The 23,645-nt window shown below is 46.7% G+C and overlaps 1 protein-coding gene across 9 annotated transcripts in view; it reads left to right on the forward strand.

The window, feature by feature from the left end:
- GSG1L (GSG1 like) overlaps nucleotides 1-23,645 on the forward strand; it is a 123,961-nt gene that overhangs the window by 83,709 nt on the left and 16,607 nt on the right. The window contains exons 6-7 of one of the 9 annotated variants that reach the window (XM_048867352.2): nucleotides 1,587-1,654; nucleotides 4,402-8,660. The exons of 6 other annotated variants lie outside the window; for them this stretch is intronic. In XM_048867352.2, coding sequence (XP_048723309.1) covers nucleotides 1,587-1,654; nucleotides 4,402-4,442 — 109 coding nt within the window. In that variant the 3' untranslated portion in view covers nucleotides 4,443-8,660. Of the gene's footprint in view, nucleotides 1-1,586; nucleotides 1,655-4,401; nucleotides 8,661-17,094; nucleotides 17,133-23,645 lie in introns of those variants that run through there. 2 more of the 9 variants (XM_048867353.2, XM_075132823.1) reach the window with 2 other exon arrangements.

Below are 23,645 nucleotides of genomic sequence, written 5' to 3' on the forward strand. Positions count from 1 at the left end.
AGCTCCCCCAGTCCCTGGTTGCAGCACTGCTCTGTCCCAGGTGCTGGTGCCCCTTCCTTCTGCTAAGAGCCTAGTCTTCCCCCATCAAGCTCCAGTCAGCTACTAAACTCTGCTCTGCCATGCAGCCGTTCTTATATGAGCCTGCCGGGCCATGATTGGCTATTTCTCTCAGCCTCTTTCTAATTGGCTGCCTCCAGCACAGTCTCCTTAGGGCTGCTTTTAACCCCTTTTCTGCCAGTGAGGGGCAGCTGCCCCATCACACAGTGATAGACTCATGAAGCTCCATGTATTTAGCTTTACAAAGAGAAGGTTAGGGAGTGATTAATTACAGTCTATGGGGAACAAATATTCAATAACTGGCTCTTTAGTCTAAGAGATAAACGTATAACACGATTCAATGGCTGCAGGTCGAAGCTATACAAATTCAAACTGGAAATAAGGGGTACATTTTTTAACAGAACAGTTTACCAAGGGTGGTGGTGGATTCTCCATCATGGTCATTTTAAAATCAAGATTGGCTGTTTTTCTAAAATATCTGCTCTAGGAATTATTTTGGGACAGTCCTCTGGCCTGTGTTGTACAGGAAGTCAAACTAAATGGTCACAGTGGTCCCTTCTGGCCTTGGAATCTATGGAATTCTAGCCTCATTGAAGGTGATGTCAAAAGTCTCACTGATTCCAGTGGAGCCAGGATTTCACCCTGAGTCTGGGAAATTTCAGCCCAAAAGGTTAAAGGTTTGGAACATTCTGCACAATTGGAAACAAATGTTAGAAGTGAAAGAATTCTGTAAACCACCACAGAGTTTGCTCCTGTTCCCCTTATAATAATTACCTTTCAGTATGACCATTTCCTATAGTCTCATGTGCATGTAGCATTTTTTCTTATTGTGTGGGCTCTTAAGGAAAAATTACTAATGTACTGTAATCCCTCCTGTTTGCAATAGCTTCAGGTGCATACACAAAGAGATGTGAAGATTCTGGCCAAGAGTTTCAAAAGAGATGCCTAAGGTTTGGCTCTAGTGTCTATATTTAAGCATCTAAATAACTTCCCTGATTTTCAAAAGTACTGAGCACCCAGTAGCTGCCATTGACAGTACAAATGATCAGGAATTTCAAATCTGATTATTTGCCTCCTATTGGCATGCAAGGTACAAGTGCAAAGTTCTGCCTTGGATTTATTCTGCAAAGCATGGAAGGGAACATCTGCAGAGCAGTTCCTTCTGGAAAGTTACATGGACTGGCATATAAATGGTGTAGCATTAACATACCCACTTCCAACACATGTACTGTACAATGTTAGTTCCTGCTGCTTAGATTCATCATGAAGAGTGAGATGCAGCCGTGACCCCCTCCCCCCAATTCCCATTCCCCCTAGCCTCTGTACATAAGCTTTCCCCTGAGAAGGGCAAAGCCAATGGAAACAAGTCCCTCCTGAGACCATTAGGATCACCGTAATGGGCCTGGCTGGCTGTAGATGGAGGAGCCCAGGTATGTTGTGCTCTTATTGATTTTGACCCTTCCTTTCTGTACATTTGGGAACAGCCGTTGTTTCTGTTAAAGATGCGACTTCTATATTCTCTTTTCCAGAACAAAGGAGGAGAGGGATGAGGATGGGGATCTGAGGTTACAGTGCCTCCATAGCTGCTCCCCAAATAGTAAGTGAACATAGCTCTCCATGTCTCTAATAGATGATGGTTTATGTAACCCCCAGAATGGTTCCTGGGAGTTTGGATACAGGTTAAAGTAGGGAGGTGGGACAAATACATGTTTGCAATTTAATCAAATAGCCAACATGCATGTGCAATTTTAATCAAATAGGAATAATGAAAAATAACTGAACTGTGCACAATCCCATGAAGTTTATTTTAGCTGTGCATCCAAAGCAATGTTGTCCTACAATGATATACCATATAGTATCTCTAGCAGCCGTTACTACAGAGACATCTATTTTTCAAGATAAGCACTAATTTAGAAAATTATAACTGTATAATATTCAGCATGCAATAATAATGTACAACATTTGTACATGTTTCATCAGTATGTGACACTAATCCACACTGGTGCATGCGGTGAATATCTACCGTTCATAGATAAAATCAGTGAAAGCAAGTATTATTCAATAATAACTTTAATATGAATCAACTGGGCCAACTCCTGCAGTCTTTCATCAGTCACTACACAGACAAATCAATAGGTCTTTACTTTAATCTTATTCAGCATTTATTCAGGCAAAATTCTTACTGTAGCCAATGGGAGTTAGCCAGCTGTTCTGTCTCATTGCTGATGAACATGGGAGTAAGGATCTCAGGGTTTGGCCCATAATGAATGCTCTTCTTTCCCTTCAATATGCAGCAAATACAAACACGGATATAGCAAGATGTTGTTTATTTATGGTAAATAGCATTGTGTTCAAAAGAATCATGGAATTCTCACAAAGAAAGCTGGAGAATCCTCACTCAGCAGAGTGGAAAAGCCTCTTGGAGGGAACGCTGCTTGGCAGAGCTCCCGGAAGTGACCTGCCAATACTAATGAGATTTGGAAACCTGAGAGTATTCCACTTCCTCTGTTTTACTGGGATGCAGAATGCACAACCACATCTCAGTGTCCACAGCCTTGATAATAACAAGGACAGTGATACCTCTACAGTTTTGTCCTAGCAGCTCCTCGGACTTACATTCTCCACAAATGGTTTCTTGATGGTGGTGGTCATCAGATCTACTGGCATTTACTGAGGCTTGAAGGCAGCTTTGGTATCACAAAGGCGGATTAGCACTTGAGCTGAAAGAGTTGCATGTCAGCTGTGGATCCATTACACAAACTATATATTTTTTTCCATTTCCATATAGCTGAGGTGTAATGAAACAAAACTGATTATTTCTGATTATTCTATTTGTGTTTCTGATTATATCAGTATAACATGAATCCTAACCTTGTTCTGGGACACACATGCACATCCAAATTCTCTTTCTCTCTCATCCCCCCACCCCAATATCATGCACACATGCACAACCACCCCGCCCTCTTGAGGAAAACACTTGAGAGCCTTGCATTGTTCCTTAAATGTCAACAAATTTGAACTCAATAAGGTGAGGTGTTCCAGAGCTGAGCCCCACACTGAGAACTCCCCGCCCTTAATCCTCAAGCTGCTTGAAATTTTGACAACCTGGTATTTTCCCCCATCAAAAAATGGCATTTTGTTAAAAACTAAATGTTTTGTGGAAACTGTCACAATTCAGGGCAACTGCACCTATATTTCCCTGCTGTAGTCCAGCAAGGGCCACTCTCAGGCCTCCAGCTCCCCAGACTTCAGCTCTCTTGGGCAGAGACACAATATTTTCTCTCTCTTGACCAGGATATTTCCAGGCTCCCTGCCTACTCTGTGAATTTCGCAGCAAAATCATACTGCCTAAACAGGCCCGCTTTACTTTTCTCCTCAGAGATGGTAAACAGTATAATTGACACAGTTAGGCTACGACCCAGCTCTTTCTCAGCAAGCACATTCATTCTTAAGGTAAAAGCATTTCAGAGAAAACCTATGAAAACAATAAAAGAATCTACATGCATGCTAATAAGCTTACCAGAGATCACCCCAACTCCAACAAGGGGTCTGGCCAGTGAACAGTCCTTCAAACCCGCGCAAGAGGGTTTTCTGTGATCACAAGTTCATAAAAGCTGTTTGCTCAGAACAAGCACACTCATGAATCTGTGAGTCACTCGTTTGGGCCATCTGATCCTGTGAATAGGTCCTCTCCCCAGAGCAGAGATTCAAAAGAGCAAGTCCAGAGGTGGGCATTTGCATTCCCCTCCTCCCAAGTACTTCCTAGGAAACCTACTCAACTAACAGTTCATTTTTGTCTTAGCCATTGTTTAGAACAGTCCATTGAAGCTCATAATGCTTCCCAAGGCTTATATTAGTCATGTCTCCAAGACAAATGACATACAATCCCATGATAACACATACATATTTGCATTTTTAAAACAATGAGTTCCTAAGATATTTAAACTTAATTCAACAATGTTTAATTTAATTCTATAAAGTTTGTCCAGGATACGGCAAGAAGTTGCCATACCTGTCACAGAAACACATTGCTTTCCATGAAAATTTTGTTGGGAAGGGTTCTCAGATCCAGGAGAGAAATTCTGGTCAAAATGAGAGAAACTGACTGCAGAATAGCCTGGTGGTTAGGGCACTCACCTGGGATGTGAAAGACCCAGATCCGTGCTCTGCCTGATTCAGAGCAGGAGCATGAAATTGGGTTTCCCACATCCTGAGCAAGTTAGCTCTGGCTATTCTGGGATCAGTCTCTCTTTTTTGTGAAAGTTTTGTGTTTGTTCTGCATCAGAAAGAAAACTAATCTAAAAACCTCAACATTTTTCACAAAACAGACTTGTTGTTTTCCAGCCAGCCCTACTCAGACACTTCCCTCTAGGGACACAGCTTGAACACACCAGCTGAACGGAAGGGGTTGCAGAAGCACACTCTAAAGAGGAGAATCTCTCAGGTAACCAGCCCAAGCTTCTGAGGATGTTTTAGATCAAAGATCCAAGTCAGTATCTTGAATTGCACCCAGAAGCAATCGAGAGCCATTGCATTTCCTGGAGAACTTATGAAACTTCTTCCCTGTGGCTAATACTGCCCAAACATTTGAGAAGCTGCATTGTGCCCAAAGCACACCTTTACAGAGCTCTTCAGGTAGATGTTGTACTCTTCCCTGTAGAGGACATTGCAATAGTCCAGCCTGGAAGTCCTAAAGGCCTGGAGGATGGTGGTAAGGTCTGGATGAGAAAGAAAAGATCACAAATGCCAAATGCAGATGAAGCAAAGCGTTCCCAGCCATCACCACATCCTGGTATTGTAGGATCACACAGGAATCAAGAGCACCCCCAAATTATGAAGCTTTCTTTAAAAAGAAACAAAACACTTAATAATGGGGCAGGAACCATCCCTGGCATACTCTCAAACTCCTTCCTCCAACCTACCAGCATCACCTCTTTCTTGAGCTTTATGCAGCTCACTTTCAAAGTCCACATCTTAGATCAGCATTGGGTAAGCCCAGACATCACAATGGAAGACATAAATCAGTGTGTCATTTGCATTCTCTAACAACACAGCCGAAATCACTTAAGTAGCTGCCCTGGGTACCTTGTGGACATGCCTTGCCTACCCCGGCTCACAGAAAAGCCTCAGAGCAGAATGTGCATTGTCCAGAACTTAGAGAGGAAAGAATGGAAGCATCCTAAAGCAGAGCTGTCTGCCCAGTCCGAGCCTGCAGACTAGTTAATAAACCTCAGAGCCCTCTCAGGCTGCTAATCAGCCCCAAAGTATGAGTATGGACCCCTGACTATCTCTAGGGAGAGGTCAGTGCCCAGTGAGACCAGTGCTGACTCCATCCCAAACTCAGGCCTGGAACTGAAATGGAACAACCAAACCTGAGAACTCCAAATGACACCAGAACTGCCTCACTAGACCTTTATAATAGACTTCCCCACAGAGAGAAGATTAGCAACAGGCTGATAACTCTCCATCCTGCCAGTGACAAACTACAGCTACTTGCAGAAGGGAAACTGGCACCTGACCCTACAGGAGAGAAACACTGACAATCTCATGCATCAGTGGGCCTAATAGCTCTTACTTCAGCAAGACAACAGGGGCATGAGTGCAATTCAAAGGCCCCAAGTGGAAGCTCTTGCAGTATATTCAGAGTGGGCTGACTGAGAAGACATTGTGTTTGGCCCCTCTGGGCACCAATCCTCCACCGTGACACCAGCCATGCCAGTCCAGATTCAGTGGATCATGTCTGTGAAGTAGGTGAAAAATTCCTCACAGCACTGCCCATGGGACTATTTCAGGGCAGAGCCAGACGTCACTTACCTGCCTGTGAATCAGAGCAATTCTGCTGCCAGATGTATCTGTACAAAGATATTGGAAGAGAAAGCGGCTTTCACCACCACTGCATACGTACCCCCGTTGCATGGACTCAGCATACAATCTTGGCCATTAGTGCTCCAATTTTTCAGCATGGATGTCTGATCTCTCCATTGCTCTGAGGACATCATCAGCTACCAAAACAAAATTCTGGGCCATTTCAGCCCTATGTCTGAAATCTGACAGCAGTACCAAATGCTTCTAGGGTTGGCTGGCCACCATTTCCTCAATGGACTTTCCCAGAAAGCAAAGTGTAGCAGATGGGTTATGATTGTCAAAATAATTTATATCAAGAGAGGATATCTTGACCAAGAACTCGTGAAGGGGTGGTGCAGACACTCTCTTCCTCCTGTTTTTATACTGTCAGAGCAGCTGCAGTCAATCTGATCTGCTATGTAGACTGAAAGCTCCTTGCAAAGGGAGACTTTCTGGTCTGAGACTTGGTGAAAGCAGCCTGAGTTACTCCGACAGCCCAGGACGTGGAACAGTGGATCAAGGTTAGACTTGCTAATGGAGCAGAACTCCGGAGGGAGTAGCAGGAAGGGAGGAGTACAGAGGATGGGAATAAATTTGGAAGGAGCAGAACTCATGGCCAAGTCTGAAGGCATGGCAAAGGGTGGGAGCAGGAGTGGCACGGCTACACAGGCAGCCTGGGTCAGGAGAGAACAGAGGTAGAGCAGGCAAAGGACGAGGAGAGGTTGTGTGGGAATGAGGAAGAGGAGGCAGGGGAGGTGATACTGAGATGACAGGGGAGTGCTTACAGGAGCAGAGGAGGAGCAAGGAGAGAAGAGGATTAGAGACTAGGAAGAAAGAGAGAGGAGAGGGGCTGAAGGGGAGGGCAGAGGCCAGGAATCAGGAGACATGTAGGAGATTCCCAGAGAGCACAGGAAGTAAGGCAGGGAAGAAGTTGCTGCATCTGGGCTATGCAGTGTGGGAGAAAGGAGATCTGCTCTGATCCACCATGCTAAATCAGCTGTTCTAGGAGACACAAGAGGGTGTGTGGTTCCAGCAGAGAGAAGGTGTCAGTGTCTGAGTTTGCAGGGAGGGGTTCAGAGAATCATAGAAAGTTGGAAAGCTTCTAGCAAAAGAGCAGACCTTGAGAATGGGAGTCAGGAGAGAGGGAGGGGAACAGGGTGGAGAGAGTCCACCAGTTCCAACCAGAGCAAGAAGAGGTTGCTCAGCGCTGTGTTTTGCTCCGGCCATGCCAGTGGCAGCTGCTGCTACCAGTCCCTGTGGTCTGAGAAGGAGGCGGCCAAGTGGTGGGGGAGTGACTTAACCTTCTGACTAACAGCATTCTGAACTAGGTAAGGGATCTGGGCAGCCATGCATGTCACAGCAATGTTACTCTGAGGAAATGGGAATACAAAGCCCCAACTATTTACTCCGATTAAAAACATGAGTTACCAACAAAGAATGGATGAGCAAACCCAGAGATGCTAAGGATGATCCTTGGAATAAATATAATACTATCAGGAACTTTTCAAAGAACGTGGAAAAGCCTTACCTATTAACTTTGCAAGAGAAACCAGAATACCAGTCTCAAAGACTAGCTCTGCACTGTCAGCAGTGACAGATGTTACCCCAGGCCTGGCTTCTAATCACTGGGGAAAAGGTTTATCCAAGTAAGTTTTCTACCATATAGAGAGGAATTTGTAGAATTTCATTACTACAAAGGTTGTATCCAACTCCCCTTTCTTGCTGTATGCCAAACCCCTGTCAGACGTTTTATGGGGTGTGACACAAATGCACTGAGCTTCTCCTTGCCATCTGTCAGTCTGTGTGAGATTAGAGCCTCCCTTCTGACAAGAAACGTGCCACAAACCCCAACTCAGCATCAAAATGCACTAACGCTCCACAGTGCAGGTTGAGTTACTTAGTCCCAGTGTTCAACAGTATTTAGATGCCTAGAGAAGCAGATAAGAGGTTAGTGGGATTTTCAGAAGTCCCTAGTTTCCTAATGTTGTATGCAGTGTAGTTGTGGCTGTGTCGGTTCAACCTTGCATTTAGCTGTGACACTCAGAGTACCTTTCCCAGACTTAAAAAAGAGCTCAGTGTGACTTGAAAGCTTGTGTCTCTCACCAGCAGAAGTTGGTCCAATAAAAGACATCACCTCACCCACTTTGTCTCCCTAGTTTCCTAAAGCAGACTTAGGCCTAACACGATTAAGCACTTTGAAATCCCACTAGGCCCTAACACAGAGTGCAGGGAGTTAAGATGTGAGCCTGCACTCTGTCACCAATTATTCCCCCGTCCCCCCCCAAGAAAGCTGATAATTAAAGGTAATTCAGTAATGAAAGCTGGTGGTCTTGGGGAGCTAATGAGCCAATTAGTCCATCAGCTCAAGCCTGTTAAAGAGGCAGAGGAAGGAGATGCGGGGGGAGAAAGGAATAGGGGCGAGCCAAAGCTTAGGGGAGAGCGATCTCTGCTCCCCTCTGGTACTGAGGAGATGGTCTAAAGCAGAGGTCCCCAAACTGCGGGGCACACCCCGCTCAATGGGCACGAAGGAATGTTCAGGGTGGGGGCGTGGCTGGGACTTGGGCCAGCCCCCACAGCGGGCGGGGAGGGAGTACCACCCAGCTCCACTTCTGGCCCTGTGCCTGGGGCCCCACTCCTGGTCCTGCATTCCGCTGCCAGCCCCGCACCCGGTGTCCTGGCTGCAGGCTCTGCGCCCGGGGCTCTGCGCCAAGGGCTCCACTCCTGGCCCTACCCCCAGCTGTGGCCCCAGCCTCAGCCCCCTTACCCCTGTCTGCATCCCCACCCTACCCCACCCCCAAGCCGCAGCCCCTTCCCAGCCCCTGCTCTGGGGGGGGGGGGGGGGGGGGGGGGGGGAGTCAGACAAGGGTAAGGTAATGTGTGAGGAAAAATATGTGGGGACCACTAGTCTAAAGCATAGGCCACATCAACAGTAGACTGTTGCACAGGCCTCTGGAGGCGTTGGCGGAGGGAACTCCAATGGCATGGTAGACACACAGCCAGTAGAGTCTGAGCCGGTTTCTGGGGTGCAAAAAGAGGGAGCAGAGCTCACCCTGCTACAAGCCCCTGTCTGCTTCATTAGGCACCAAAATGCCTTCGAAAATTAGGCCTTGGTTAGTTAGATGCTTTCTGGTGCCCCTGTGACCACTCATAGTTTTCACTCTTTACAAGACACTCCGGAAGCTTAAAACATGAACAAGCAAACAACAAATGGCCCATGCGCCTTTATTATTTCGAGGAAAGCTTGCAGTTTGGTAATGTTGATAAGCACCAATGACAGCACTATGGCATCAGTCAAATCTTACCTTGAAAATGTACTTCTTTCTGTTAACATTGGAAATAAATCCTGAGAATTAGTTATTGCTCTGTGTCCAAGCAGCGATTAATTGCCATTTCATAATTCCCATAAATTCATGCCTCAGTGTCTGAGTTCCACACACGGAGGACAAAGCTCACCCACTGTATGCCCAGGGTTTGCATCTCCATTCTCCAGCTCCTTGAATGTCTGGATCTTGGCTCTTTCTCCATGAGCCAGACACTGGCTTCGCATCACGGCATTTTGGAATTGCTTTCTCTGGAACATTAACTTTTGCATCATTTCCTTTCACCAAAATACACCCGTTGAGACCGTAGATCTGTTTAGCACAATGCTCCCCGAATGAGGCAGTAAGCTGCTTAACTCTTCCCCAAGCCACATTTAAAACCTCATTTCTCACCTAAACAGCAGGACCTTTGTCTTTTGAGGCAAACGGTGTTCTGTTTAGCTCCTACTCCTAGACTTTCCCTTTACTAGCATTTTAAGTGCTATTCTGTATATTTCCAGAGCCACACTGCCAGATTGCAATTCACTCAGTCTGGGCCAAATCTTCAGCAGGTGTAAACTGGCTAGCTCCATTAATGGAAATGGCACTGCACTGAGTTATACCAGCTGACGATCTGGCCCTCTGTATTTAGTCTTGCACAGTTTCTCAGAAAGAACATATTGCTACTCTGGAATCTGTTTTCATGCTGATTTTTACACCCAGAGCTGGATTTAAGTACAAACAGAGCAAGGCTATTCTGGAGGCCTGAGTTACTGCCTGTAATCTTTTGTGTCTTGTTTTAATCACACTGGGAAATCCAGTTTGTGAAGCTCATGCTCCCAAATCCAGCTTCTCATTCTGACTCCCCGCATAAGGCTAACCAGCCCACAAGCAGGCTGTCACACTCTGTAGCAGCAAGTGGAGGAGGGGCTCTTGGTGTGAACAAATGAAAACAGTGAATGCAAGTGGGAGTAACACATTCAGTAATATCTCCCTTCAGCAAATGAGAGACTCCTTCTGGTACAATCTCCTGTCACAGCATCCTCAGGAAATGTTGTGAGCTAGTGGTATTGATTGTGATACAGGGAACGTAGCCCACCATAACCATTCAGCTCACAACAGTGAAATGATATAAACATACAGGCCAGATCCTGAGTTGGTGTAAATCGAAGTAGCTTCATTGAAATCAGCAGAGCCATGCTGATTTACATCAGCCGAGGATCTGGCTCATAGAGCTCAATTGTAGCCCTTCAGGGTTCAGCCACTTCCCATGAATGAGAACTGGAACTCCACTCTGCCTCTCCCTCCAAGGCCGCAGCAGCTGTCCTTTTCACGGGGAGCTTGGTGGGCCTGTGTGGAAGGGAGGCAGCGTGGGCCATAGCCCCATGCCTCCCCGTCCCCTTTGAGGGGACTAGAGCAACCATTGCCACAAAGACCATTCCCAGAGCCCAAGTCCTGTGGTTGTGCCTGGGCTTTGGGCCGAGGCACTGGGGATGGAGAAAAGCTCCCAGTGATCTCACCTCCCTTGCACACCCACCCCTCTGGTCTTGGTGCAGGGATTCACTCCCAGCACCTGGTCAGAGACAGAAAATGTAAAACTGTTATGGCCAAGGTTTGGTGGCCAACAGCCAGCCAGCCAGCAAGGTCTTGCGGTGTGCCGCTAGGCCACGGTACTGCTGACGAAAAGAGTTGCACTAGTGCACTAGTGGCTCATAGGTTGTGGCTGGAACTGGGGATAATAGGTGTGAAAGTGCCTTTCTGGTGAGTGTCTCTCAGCTGCTGGCTATGTCCGTTCTCTATAAGTAAGTGGGATCCCATCATGTCCATTGAGGGTGCAGACATGAGATAATCCTCCAGTGTTTCCTGTTACATAATAATAGCAGGTTCCCACAACCATCCTTATTTCACACAGTGTTCAGCAGCGAGAAAAGCTAATTGGTTGGCTGTAGTGATGTTTTTGTGATGTCATTTGCCTCTCGGCCTAGCCGGAGTTTCACTGCTCCAGTTGAGATTCATTTCTTCAAGCTAATTTCCAGTAACACCAACCCCAAAAGTTCAAAAATCATGAGCCAGACCCTAAAACATCACGAGAGTGGCCCAAATAGAATGAGATTTTACAAAATGATTAAATAATATTTTCCGGTCTGTCCTCCGATTATTGGCATGCCCCCACCCATGGAACTCCGGCAATTTCCAGCCCCTGCTGCAGGTTCTTTCACTAGAGAACCCATCTGAGATCAGGGCCCCACTGTGCTAGGTGCTGTACAAATGCAGCGAGAAAGACAGTCTGTCCTGAAGAGGCAACATTCTAGTGCAAACTATAATGGTGTGTTCGTGACATAGGAGCGGGAACTAGCACTCATCAATTTCATCCCACACAGGGAGCCATTAGAGGGGAACCATTCCTGGGCAGGACTCATGGTGGTGACCTGCAGGTGAAAGGCTCTATAGCAATAGCAACACCCTGGAGCATCCAGTTTCCATACGTGCTAAAGTGACACCTGCGAAAGTGAGGCTGCTTTCTGGAAAGACACATTTATCTGATCAAACCATGACCTTTTCGAACTGACACATGCAGAGTCTGCCCCGGTCTAGTCACACCAGCACAGTCTCTCAAACACGGCTCTTCTTGAGTGTATGCTCAATCTGCCAAATCCTATTCTTACAGGGACAGCGCCAACTACCCCAAATTCAAATGCAACAGTAAAACAATATTAACACAACACCCAAATTCACTGCTAAATACATCTTGCAACAGAAAATCCTTCCATCAATTACTCCAGGGTCCTTATACTAACTGTAATACATCTACCTATTGTATTTCACCCATGTGTCATCAGCCAGATTCGCATACACAACCTTCAGATCCACAGCATAAACCTCTTCTACTGACGCTTAAAGAGAAACCAGTGAGGAGAAAAATATGCTGTTATCCTCTTATGTGGATATAGCCCATAGAGGGAGCCAGAACACATCCATTGCCAGTGCGTTAAACAAGTATTTGTCAGACAGTGGTGGGACACTGGGTGGCCACTGGCAGGTTTCTTGGTTTCTCTTTCTGGCTGAAGAGGAGATTGTAAGCTAGTGGTTACAGACAGCCTAGCAAATGTAACAAGTCTGTTTGAGTTGTCTATGAGGAATGAATCCAAACTGCTGGATGTCCAAGCATGAGTATCTACCTCTTGAGCTGAAGAGCCAGATGGAGCAGAGTAGTCAGACATTTGTATATGTTGACTAGCCACTAGAGGGTGACACAGAGACACTCTGTGTAAACCTGGATACAGACACACCTAATCTGCCATGTCCCTTCCATACAAGGCTGTGTGGCAAAGTGTTTGGGACTTGACTCTGTTATATTAGAGAACTTGGGATCTATTCCCAAATCTGCACGCTCTCAGTTATCTTATCCGAAGTGGGCGGATGACAGTTACCCCCCAAGGTTCCAATATCAGGTCTTGGCTTATAATAAAGATTGTGAAAAGTAAAGAAATAGCAGCGCCCACGGTGGAACAGCTGAGACTCAACTTTCAGGTCACTAGCTTTGCAGTTCAGTGCACCTTTAGGCTATTGGTGCTCCAGAGTCAGCAACAGTGGATTTATTAATGAACTGGACGCCTCAGGCCATTGCTAATGGGCTTCAGCCTTTTGCCTGTCAGTCACCAGTCTGTAACCAGCCCAGCTCAGGAGGGATTAAAAGTTGTTCCTCTCTAATGGCTGTCTCAGTCCCCTAGATCAGATGTCTTTGCAGGAGGTGTTCAGTTCCAGCTCCCACGCCACATAATTACACTTTGTGCTGATTGGCAGACTCAGCAGTGAAGCCACGGGCCACAGAGACAGACTGTTACCTGTGAGCCGGGCTGACAGTGCATTGTTTGGGCAGCTCGCCCGGTCACTGCTCTGTAGACAAACCAAGGACTTTGTTCACCAGGCTGTGCATGAGCACTAAATCCACACCATTTTTTTAAAGCTAGAGTTTGCTGTTATATGCCAGTTAGTTGCAAATACGCAAACTATCCCATTAAATAATCTGCGTTAAATGTCACACGCAGAGCTCCACGAAAGTCAGCCATTGTGATCTTTAAGCCTCATAACCCTGTGAGGCAGCCAAGTATCATTATCGCTATTTTACAGCTAGGGAAACAGGGCGAGCAGGTCAGTGATTTCTCCCAGGTCACAAGTGACGTCAGTTGGAGCATCAGCATTGATCTTCTGACTCCCCATCCTCTGCTTTAGCCAGACGAGCATAGTGTGAGTCATTCTTGATCTTTCATATGCTTTCGCAAGCTGGTTTTGGGCCAGCTTTTCAATAAAGCTCAGGGTCAGCTCTGTTAGGTGATGCGTTCTTTTGAAAATCTAGCTGCATGTGCCTGCTCTTTTGCTTGTTTTTGTGGTTTTAGTGCTTGTTTTTTGCTTGGTTTTCTATTTGCCTGTGCAGTATTGGTGCTGGTTTTGTGTGCATCAGGGCAAAAATTGTTTCTTTAGCATCAAATGAAGCAAACAAATAACTATTAAATTCTTGAGGCACCAGTCAGACAGACAGTTCAAGACAGCAAATAGGGAAAGTGGTTGAATTAATTATTATTTCTTTGTGGTAGTACCTAGGGACCCCAACTATGGACCAGCACCCCTCCTCCCCCCCCGCACCAGGCACTCTGCAAGCACAGAGAAAGATGGTCTCTGTCCCAAAGAGAAAAGGAGTACTTGTGGCACCTTAGAGTCTAACAAATTTATTTGAGCATAAGCTTTCGTGAGTTACAGCTCACTTCATCAGATGCATGAAGTGAGCTGTAGCTCACGAAAGCTTATGCTCAAATAAATTTGTTAGCCTCTAAGGTGCCACAAGTACTCCTTTTCTTTTTGCAGATACAGACTAACACAGCTGCTACTCTGAAATCTGTCCCAAAGGTGACTCTCCATCTGATCCACATGTCCCTCAGTCAGTGCCCCATCAAAGAGCAGCCAGGGCCTGCACGTGTCTAGGGAGAAGGGCTGAAGCCACACCAGCCACAGGGCAGATCTAGTGCCCTGCTCTGCTTAGCAGACTCACCACCTGCACTTTATCAGCGACTGCAGAGCAAGCAGTCAGTGCTTTTGCCATTCCATTGAGCTGCTGAATCAAAGGCCATGTCAGGGGGTGTTGGGGTGGGGAGGTGGCATGGCCGGAGCATGCTGCCTTCTGACTGTTCCCAGCTGGCAGATGATGTCTTGGGGCCAATTGCCAGCTGGCATAGCTTGGAACTTCCTCGTGGCTGCTCTAACTTGAACTGCAGCTGGGGCAGGGATAGTACCATACAGAGAATCAACAAGCAGTAACTTGCCCTCTGACAGCACCCTCCCCACTTCCTGTTCTGCGCCTCCCCACAAATGTGCTGGGCAGATCTTGACCCAAGAAAGAATCTGGCTCTTCTTCAGTAACTTATTGAGAGCCCAGGACCCTGAAGGGGATACTACAATCAGGGTGAAAACAGCAAGAACCTTCCAACAGGAGAGGACAAGGGTGTGATGGAAGGTTACAACCTACTACCTGCTGTATCCATGTTATTATTGCACTGTTCTGGATGAAATGTCAGGCTACCCAAATATAGGGGTGGGGTGTCACCCACAAGTGTAATCCCTAGTTCTACTCCAGGTAACAAACATTCTCCTTTAGCTCAGGTGCTAGGGACCTATGCTTTGGAGTTGGAGGAAAAGGCCAAATAACTAGACAGGAACACAGGCAGCCAAGAGGATGGAACAGTTCAGAAGAGACCAAACTAGAGGACTTAGACCCATAACGGAGCAATGTTAGCTCAGAAGAAAGCAGCCAGACAGCAGAGTGTAGGGTGGACCAACAGAAGGCTATAAACCAGACTAGAGAGCTAAGCATGGATGTCAGGGCGCCATCACCAGATGAACACTGGTTTAGTCCACAGGAAAGCCATTGTCTCGGTAGAGCCAAGTGTAATAGCGAGTAAAAGCATTCCTGGGGGGCTGGTTTCAGAATTCCAGTTCATCTGGAAAAGAACACAGTGCATTTGTTACTTTGTAGTACACTGATATCTAAAACCGGGGACTTCTTGTTCTGTACAAATTAAAGATTGTACATTTATACCGTACCTGGCTGAGGGTCCTGGGTTCAAGGACGCCTACTGTGAAATGTATCACTGCCTGAGCAGGGCTGTCCCTAGGGGGTGCGGGGCCCAGGACATAGGCGCCGAGTTTCTAATCTGCTGGAGGGGGCTCCCTCCTAGCTCCACCCAGGCCCAGCTCCACCCCTTCCCCCAAGGCCCCATCCCCTCCTCACCTCTTCCCGCCCCCACCCCTTCTTCCTCGCCCAGTTCCGCCCCCTCCCCTGAGGGCGCTGCACTCTTGCTCCTCTCCCCTCCCCCCCAGCGCCTCCTGACGCCACGAACAAAACATGTGATTAGTGGTAGGCCCTGAGAGGGAGGGGGGAAGCACTGATCAGCGGGGCCCGCTGGTGGGCAGGAGGCACTGAGGGGAGGGGGAGGTTCTCGTAGGGGGGCTCCTCCTCATCCCCCCCCACCCTCCTGCCAGCCTGCCACTTGCCTCCTTGTTCGCCTCCTGACCCCGCTCGCCCACCCACCCGCCTTCCGGCTCACTTCCCCGCCTGCCTTCTGCAGGCCCTCCCAGAGAGCATGGCCCGGGGCAGTCGCCCCAGTTCGCCCTACCCTAGGGACAGCTTTGTGCCTTAGTGTCTGTGCAATGAATTTGTTACAACCAATTGGACACTGGCCAACACCTTTTCCAAATCTCTCTCGTTGTGCAGTAAAATTGTGATGTGTGTGTTAAAATAAAAGGTGCTACTGATTGTGTGATTCGGTCTTTTTGTGGGTAATTTCACTCAGAAAAGTCTTCATGATTCTGCTAACACACTTAAAACTGGCCTCATAAATGAAACCTCATCAGAGTCTAGAGGACTCCTAACCACTGTGGTGCTGTGGCAGGCTGAGAGTAGGTGCTTGCTAATTCTACCTTAAACTACTGGTGTCCTAAGAGGGTGAATCGTGCATTAAAAAGCAGTTCTTACGCAGGAAGGAATAAATTATGCCTCTGAAAAGGCAGTACCATGCTGGGACAAGAGCAGTAACAAGCAGCCTTGATCTATGTTTTTAGGTGTCAGCAGTGCTGGCCTCCCAGTGTATTCTGATGTGAAAGGGTCTTGGTTCATGGCTTTAAGCACTGGGCGCCAAATGGTTGCAGCTCCTATGAATCTCCTACTTGCCCCTCCATGGCTGTAGTAGTGCATAAGCCTGGGGAGGCGTGTTTGATTCCTCCGTATGCCCCATGAAGCTACATAGCCTGGGCCATGATCTGGCCCATTTTAGGGGAATTCAGCCTGAGAATAACTATTGTGGACTTGCCCAACTTTGCAAGTGTGGGGGTTCCATGGGCCAAAAGTCAGCCAAAGTGCTGTGAGGCTGACTGCAAATTCTGATTGGTCACAACTGCATAAACTGGAACCAGATTGGCTGCTTTAAGCTATGTCTGATGGGCCAAGTATTGCATATGCCCAAAGTCTTGGCTAGCCAGCAAACAGCACACAGAGGCACCTGATCATTCCCAAACGTGAGCAAATGCAGCTACGCGGCTGCTGAGTCACTTATGCCAGGTCGGTGGTGTGAGGGAATTACGGCGCAGAGCCCAGAGTTTACTTTCAGAAGAATCCAGTTTTAAGCCTTTCTTTAAAAATTTGGACAATTTCCAAATCATTTTTGTTCCACAGCTTTTGCAGAGACTGTTCCGGTTTATTTAAAAATATGGATTGAAATTGTTCATTAAAATTTTCAATTTAAAACTGTTTCAATTTGGAAATGTTTGGTTTGTTTTTTTGTTCTACATTGTTCCCTCATTCCCTCTTATTTGTCCTTTTTCCAACTTGCTACTTGGAAAGGTGGGGAGGGGCAAAGGAATGGAAGAAAAGACAGAAAAAAGGTAAAACAGAAAAACCCAAATCTGAAAAGCCAAAGGAATGGAAGTTTTTCATTTTGGAGTTTTGTTGAAAAAACAGAGCATTGTAAACCAACAAAAACCTTTATTTAAAATATCTGTTTCTGAAAAAAAAAGGCCATTTTTCAACTAAAAAAAATGTTTCATTCAAAAAATGGCAACTGGCTCTATTAAGCTCCTGTCTCCTCAGCCAAAACCTGGTCCACCCTCCTGTTTTAGGGGCAAGGGAGCATGTGTGCCTGCAGAGTAAGGCTAAGCGTGCAGTACTGGGCAAGCTCACTCCTTACTCACACCCAACACGCTTCCCGCTACTGCTTTTGCTGGAATAGAATATGTTTGTGCTCCTTCCTGAACCTGATGCAATGACTTGCAGGGTCCAGATCCACATGTGGAACTGCACAGGGCTCAAACTATTGAGAATGCCACAGCTATCATTTAGTGACTCAATAGCTGAGCATTGGGGAAGTGTGTAGGGACCATGTTTTCAGCATAATATAATAATGCATGAAATGGACAGACCCATCTTTAAGGTTCTTTACTAAAGAATTCATGGAGGGGGAGAGGAATGACCCAGCATTACATGAAGGCTGCTGTACGTGTCCACCTTGCCAGACAATATTCTGCATGTTTGTCTGACTTTTGCATGTCATGCTGAACATTGTGCATGTTCTCTGTGTTTTATGGACCTTCCCACTGAAGGGCCAAATGCTACTCACCTTCCCCAGGCCTGGCTTCTGTAGAAGGCTGAGGCTGCCCATGCAAAGTGGAATGTGAGCCTTTGTATGTGAAATGCAAAAACCACAACTAATGTGACATTGCAGTTAATATTTCAAATAAACAAGAGCCCAGAAATAAAAATGTGAACATTCCCCCAAATGACATCCCATCACATCCCCAATCTCACAGCAACTCAACCCTACCTAGCTGGGGGCTTTTAAAGGAATCTCATGATTCCTGGCATCAAATTTTTAAATATTTCTTTATTTGAAGTGGCTGTCAGCTCCCATTGCTTTCAACAGGAATTTGAACATGGCCTTCTGTCACAATGGTGACCATTTCCTACAGCCTTTGCACGGGGAAGTGAGGCTGACCATAATAAAGGTGCATCAAGGTGTGTGGGGTAATAACTTTTATTGGCCCAATCTCTGTTGGTGAGAGAGACAAGCTTTTGAGCCCCACAGAGCTCCTCTTCAGGGCTGGGAAAGGTACTCCCAGCATCATAGCAAAATGCCAGGTAGAAGAACTTGTTTAGCACAAGCAGTTAGCACATATTCTAAGGCATCGTTTTTTTGGTTGACCGACCCCTTTTCAAATGCAGAGTTAATCATAGACCCCCAACAGAGAAAGTGATTGACAGAAGTATATGTGTACTTCATATAAACATGTATTGTTAGCTTTAAGAAAAGACGTGTAAGAGTACTTACAGACATCAGTGAGATGGGTGTGCCTGCGTCTTACTGCAGAGTCTGTCTATCCTTGGTGTGATGGTTGACAAGCAAACATGTAAATCATTCTCCACTTCCAGGCGGGACCTGAACTTTGTCTTCCTAGCTGTAATGGCAGAGAATGATGCTTCACATATATATGTTGTTGGGAAAGGTAGCCACACTTCCATTGCTTCTGTAACTAAAATCGGGTACTCTGCAGCAACTGTTGGCCAAAACTTGGCCAAAAGTGGCAACGAGTCTGTTCCTGAAACTTAATTTTCAGTGTACGGTCACAGGAGAGTTCGAGCAGCTCCTAGTCTGCTTTTCCACTCAAACAGCATAGTATGACATAGTAAGAGTTGAAAACGGATCCCAAACCCAATCATATTCCTTCCAGTTTATATTTTTAAAGTAAACACTGATGTACTCTGCCAAAGTTGAAAGGTGAGTAATGATCCTGTCTCTCACACAGTCAATTGTCATGCTGCTAGTACCGAGAAAATCTGTCAGTAGCAAAAGCACATCAGAGATTCCATTAGTTTGCCAAATCTCTACTTTCTTCCGAAATGCTGCAGTCTTGTCACTCACCTCAAGTATGGTTGTATTGCCCCCTTGTGTGGACGGGTTCAGCGCATTCAACCAGTTAATAATGTCACAATCCATATCAGGTCAGAAAAGTTTGCAGCGATCTTGGGATTGTGCCCAGAAAGCAAACCCAGCAGCTCTTTGTGAAGCTCAAAAACTCTTTCCAATATTCTGCTGCGAGATAGCAAACACCCTTCCGCATGAAACAATAATTTGTCATATCCTGCACCAATTTCTAAACACAGCTTTGCAAAAACGGCGTGAATTCCAAGGCCAGGACTTTATAAAATTCACAACTGTCACAGCTACATTTAGCATATCGTGTACTTTGGATTCCATTCTCTTTGATGCAAGGGCCTGGCGATGCAACGTACAATGAGTTACAATTACCTGTGGGTTTGCGGCTTGTATTCTTTCTACAACACTATTCCTATTGTCTGTCAGAGCAGCAGCACAGTCTCTGCAAACAGCAATGCACTTCTCCCAATTCAGCAATTGAGCTTTAATGAAATCATCCAATAATTTGAATATTTCCTAACCTGTTGTCCGTTCTGGTAACTCCTGACAAAAAAGAAAATCTTCCAAAATGTCCCCCAGCCAAACATAATGAACAAAAACTAATAATTGTGTTGCAGTACCAACATCAGCTGTCTCATCAAGCTGAATTGCAAACTATTCACAGGTACATAGTCTTTCAGTTAGCTGTCATTTGACATCATTTGAAACCTCATCAATTCTCCTACTAACTATATTGTTAGAAAGTTGGAATGGCCTTAAATTTCTTTGCTGCATCTTCACTTATCATCATGTTGCTCTTTTCTACAGCAGCTGAAAGAATCAGGTCGTCTCCAATGCTATGGGAATTTTTACTCTTTGCAGTCTGAAGTGCTGTTAAGAAAGATGCTTTCAGAGCCTTTTCTGGAACCGATGTTACATTTGTCATTTGAGTTTTCTGTTGATTGTATTCTTTGGAAAAAAGTCTGTGGATTTATCTTTCTATTGAAGGTGCCTTGTTGTGCGCTGTCATTTCAACTTTGCAGGTTTCATTGCTTCGTTTTATAGGATTTGTAAGCATACAATGCATTGCAGTCACCCATCACTAAATTCCATAAAACCAAAATCAGTATAACTTTCGTCAAACTTTCTGTTCTTAATTTGTTTCTTACTACTTGACTGTGCATTATCCATGGCTTCAGCACAACTAGCAATACTAGTATGAGGACATTTTAAAAACTCAATGTAATTGCTCACACACTGTAAAAATATATTCCACTTCCACCCGCCAAAGACATCTCAGTCATTTCTGCTTTCGATTTTTTATGTTGATGCTTATGTAATGTATTTTGGCGCTGTTCATGCACCACAGAATATGTTGTGTAAACAGCAACAGTAGATCTGCTGCTTTTAATCGTTAGGCAATGCAGACATGAGGTGAGATTTTTAAAACCTTTTTGTAATATTTTGCAGGGCCCCCCCTGCCCTGTGCAGTCTCTGAGGCCCCCATGCTGTACATGGACCCCAGCTTGAGAACTGCTATGCTAAAGGACCATTCAAGGCACAGTGGCCTGCAGTCATAGGTCAAAAAGAGGGGGCTAGTGGGTTACAAAATGTTGTAATAATAGAGGTGGACACCAATGCTCATGGTTTTCAATGAGACTGAAGCCAGGCCGTAGTCAGGAAAGATGGCTGTCACTGTGTTCTACAGCTTGAGGGCTGGACAGGAAACTATGAGGAGACAGGAATGTGGGGCAAGAAAGGAGGCTGAGGGGGGTGCAGGAGATGTGGGGAGAGCGGAGTGACTAAGGGAGTGCAGGGGGATGTAGGGGCAGGAGGGAGGCTGAGGAAGATGCAGGGCAAAGTGGGGGCAGGAGGGAGGCTGAAGGATGCAGAGGTTGTGGGGAGCAAGAGGGAGGCTGAGGGGGGAGGAGGATGTGGGGGCAGGAGGGAGCCTAAGGCGGTACAGGGGGATGTGCCCAACTCCACCCCCAACTCCACCTCCAAAGAAAGAGTGCCAAAAAAGAAGTTCATCCCGAGCAGCATTTTCCCTAAGGCCGGCCCTACGACTGAGACAACATTAGAGGGCTTGATTGTTCAGCAGCTAAAGAGTTGCATTAAATCGCAGACCAATCAGAACACTGAGTTCAGCAAAAAAAGGAATTGATAATTTAACAGCCAGATGCACAGGCAGGAGGGCACTGGGATGGGGGCTTGTGGAGGCTATAGCAACCCCAAATTTTGCCTTAGCCCCCCCCTGGAACTACCCCTCCCAGTGCAAAGGTCAAACATTCTGCAGAAGTAAGGGTGGCATAGTATGGCATTGCTGCCCTTCCTTCTGCAGTTCCACACTGCTCCAGCTGCCCAGCTTTGAAGGCAGCGCTTGCCACCGGCAGCAGCACAAAAGTAAGGGTGGCAATGGGGCACTAAGTCTGCTGTGAAAAGTGGTAGTGACAAAGTTTCTTTGCCCCCCTTTTCCCCCGCTTTGATACAAATGTGTTTTAGTCTTAATTTAAAAGCAGTGAGAAAAGGTAAATTAATTTTAAACAATAGGTTATAAATGTAGCATTTAAAATAGTGTTAAATATAAAAAAATGTGTCAGATTGGGTGAATGGCCAACGGCACACAAAGGCACCCCCTGTGACTCATGGCCAGGCACCCCTCATTACTGGTTCTTCTCTCCCCTGAACCCGCTGCTGTTCACCGAGTATCCGGTGTGTGTGCGGCAGCAATCACCAAGGGAAATCTGCACAAGGCAATGCTGGTGGAATCAGCCTACACTCCCAATGGAACACCTATGTGGATAGTGGCAGGGAGAGCCAGGGTAATGCCATGGCAAACAGCTGGTATCCAGCTCTTTGTCATCCTGCACCTGCACAGCCCAAATGAAGTGTATCTGGAGGGATGTACGGTCAAGAGGGCTGGCTAGAAAACAAGGACTCCAGGTGTTTCAATGCTCAGCTTAACTTTTAGGTACCCTACCAGCTAGTAGAATCCACAGGCCCAAGTTAGACACCTGGGCTCCCTGGACAATGCCTGCGGAGAGTTAGGCGCCTAAAAAAGGGAGTCACCGGAACCAGCCCGCTGAGCGGGGAGTGTCCTACACTAGCCCGGAGGAAATGCTGAGGGAGCAGGGCCTCAAAGGGAATTAGGTGCCTGGATCCAGGCTGGAGGGAGGCACCTCTCTCCACTCAGCAGTCTCAGCCATGACCCCTGTCTTGGAGTGGGATGCCTAAGCCAGGCCGGCCCTTTCTCAGGTGATGCCCCCCATTGCCCTTACCCAATAGCCCAGCAGTTAGAGTGCTCACATGGGACAGCCAAGTTCAAATCCCCACTCTGCTGATGTGGAGCAGTGATCTGAACCGCAGTCTCCTCTATGCCAGGAGACGGCCTTAACAACTGAGCTATTGGGCATTCTGGATGGGCAGGGCTGGGGGTTTCAGATGTCCTGGGGAGTTAGGTGCCCAGCTCCCATCCTATACCAATGGGGTTTGCGTGCCTGAAGGTTTGAAGTCCCTTTGTCTCCTATGAAAAGTCCAGCCTGGATCTTTAAGTGCACCCCCTCCCAGAGCTCCTTCTGCTGATGCTGCCCCACTGTGGCTAGGGGAGCAGAACGCACAGACTCTACCCCTGGGTAGTTCACATCGTGGGGTGGGGGTGGGGGTGGGCAGGGTCCTGGACACATGCCCTGCTGTCCCCTGGGCAGGCAGGATGAATCCCAAAACAATATGGTTCTGGTAATATCAATATTTTAACTCAGGATTGGATGTTTTCTGATCAAGCTGCTCTAGGGGTGATTGTGGGGCAGCTCTCTGGCCTGCCTTATGCAAGAGATCAGGCTAGATGATCGCAGTGGTCCCTTCTGGCCTTGGAAGCCATGAATAGCTACATGACGGGTTAAGGTTTTATTCCGATCTGTGGTGGCCTTGGGACCGGCCATCCTCTCCTTTCTCTGAGCAGTGTTTAGTTAGGGTGCCCCTCCCCATGGCCCTGGACAACAGCCGTGTGCCGATTCGCTTGGCAAAGGGCATGTTGGATAGCACAGAACCAGGTACATGGGTAGGGTCTGACCTTATAAATCCAGAAATGGACTGACTCAACCAGACTCAACTTGTATCTTTTACAAGACCGCGTGGGCCTGGTTTCCTGAGGTGCTGAGCCCCTGCTGCATCCACTGCCTTTTCTGGGAGTTGTGGGTGCCTGGCCCTTGAATATCTCACCCTAGAGATCGAAACATAAAGGGCAGGATGTTCAGAAGTGCTGAGCAACCACAGCTCCATTGACTAGAACTGAAGCCAGGACTCCTCAGCACTTCTGAACTCAGGAGCAAGGACTACACTGATGACGGAGATTTGCAGTCTCCTTGGGAATCCTTACTCCTGTCAGAGTTGCCATTTCTCATATTGCATTTCTGCTATAGATGTGTTTTCAATCAAAGAAAATCAAAGGGTCTTAATTCCAGTTAAGAGATGATAGGAGGTGGATTTCTAA

Source organism: Caretta caretta, chromosome 10, assembly GCF_965140235.1.
Source record: "Caretta caretta isolate rCarCar2 chromosome 10, rCarCar1.hap1, whole genome shotgun sequence".
Classification (NCBI taxonomy): Eukaryota; Metazoa; Chordata; order Testudines; family Cheloniidae; genus Caretta; species Caretta caretta.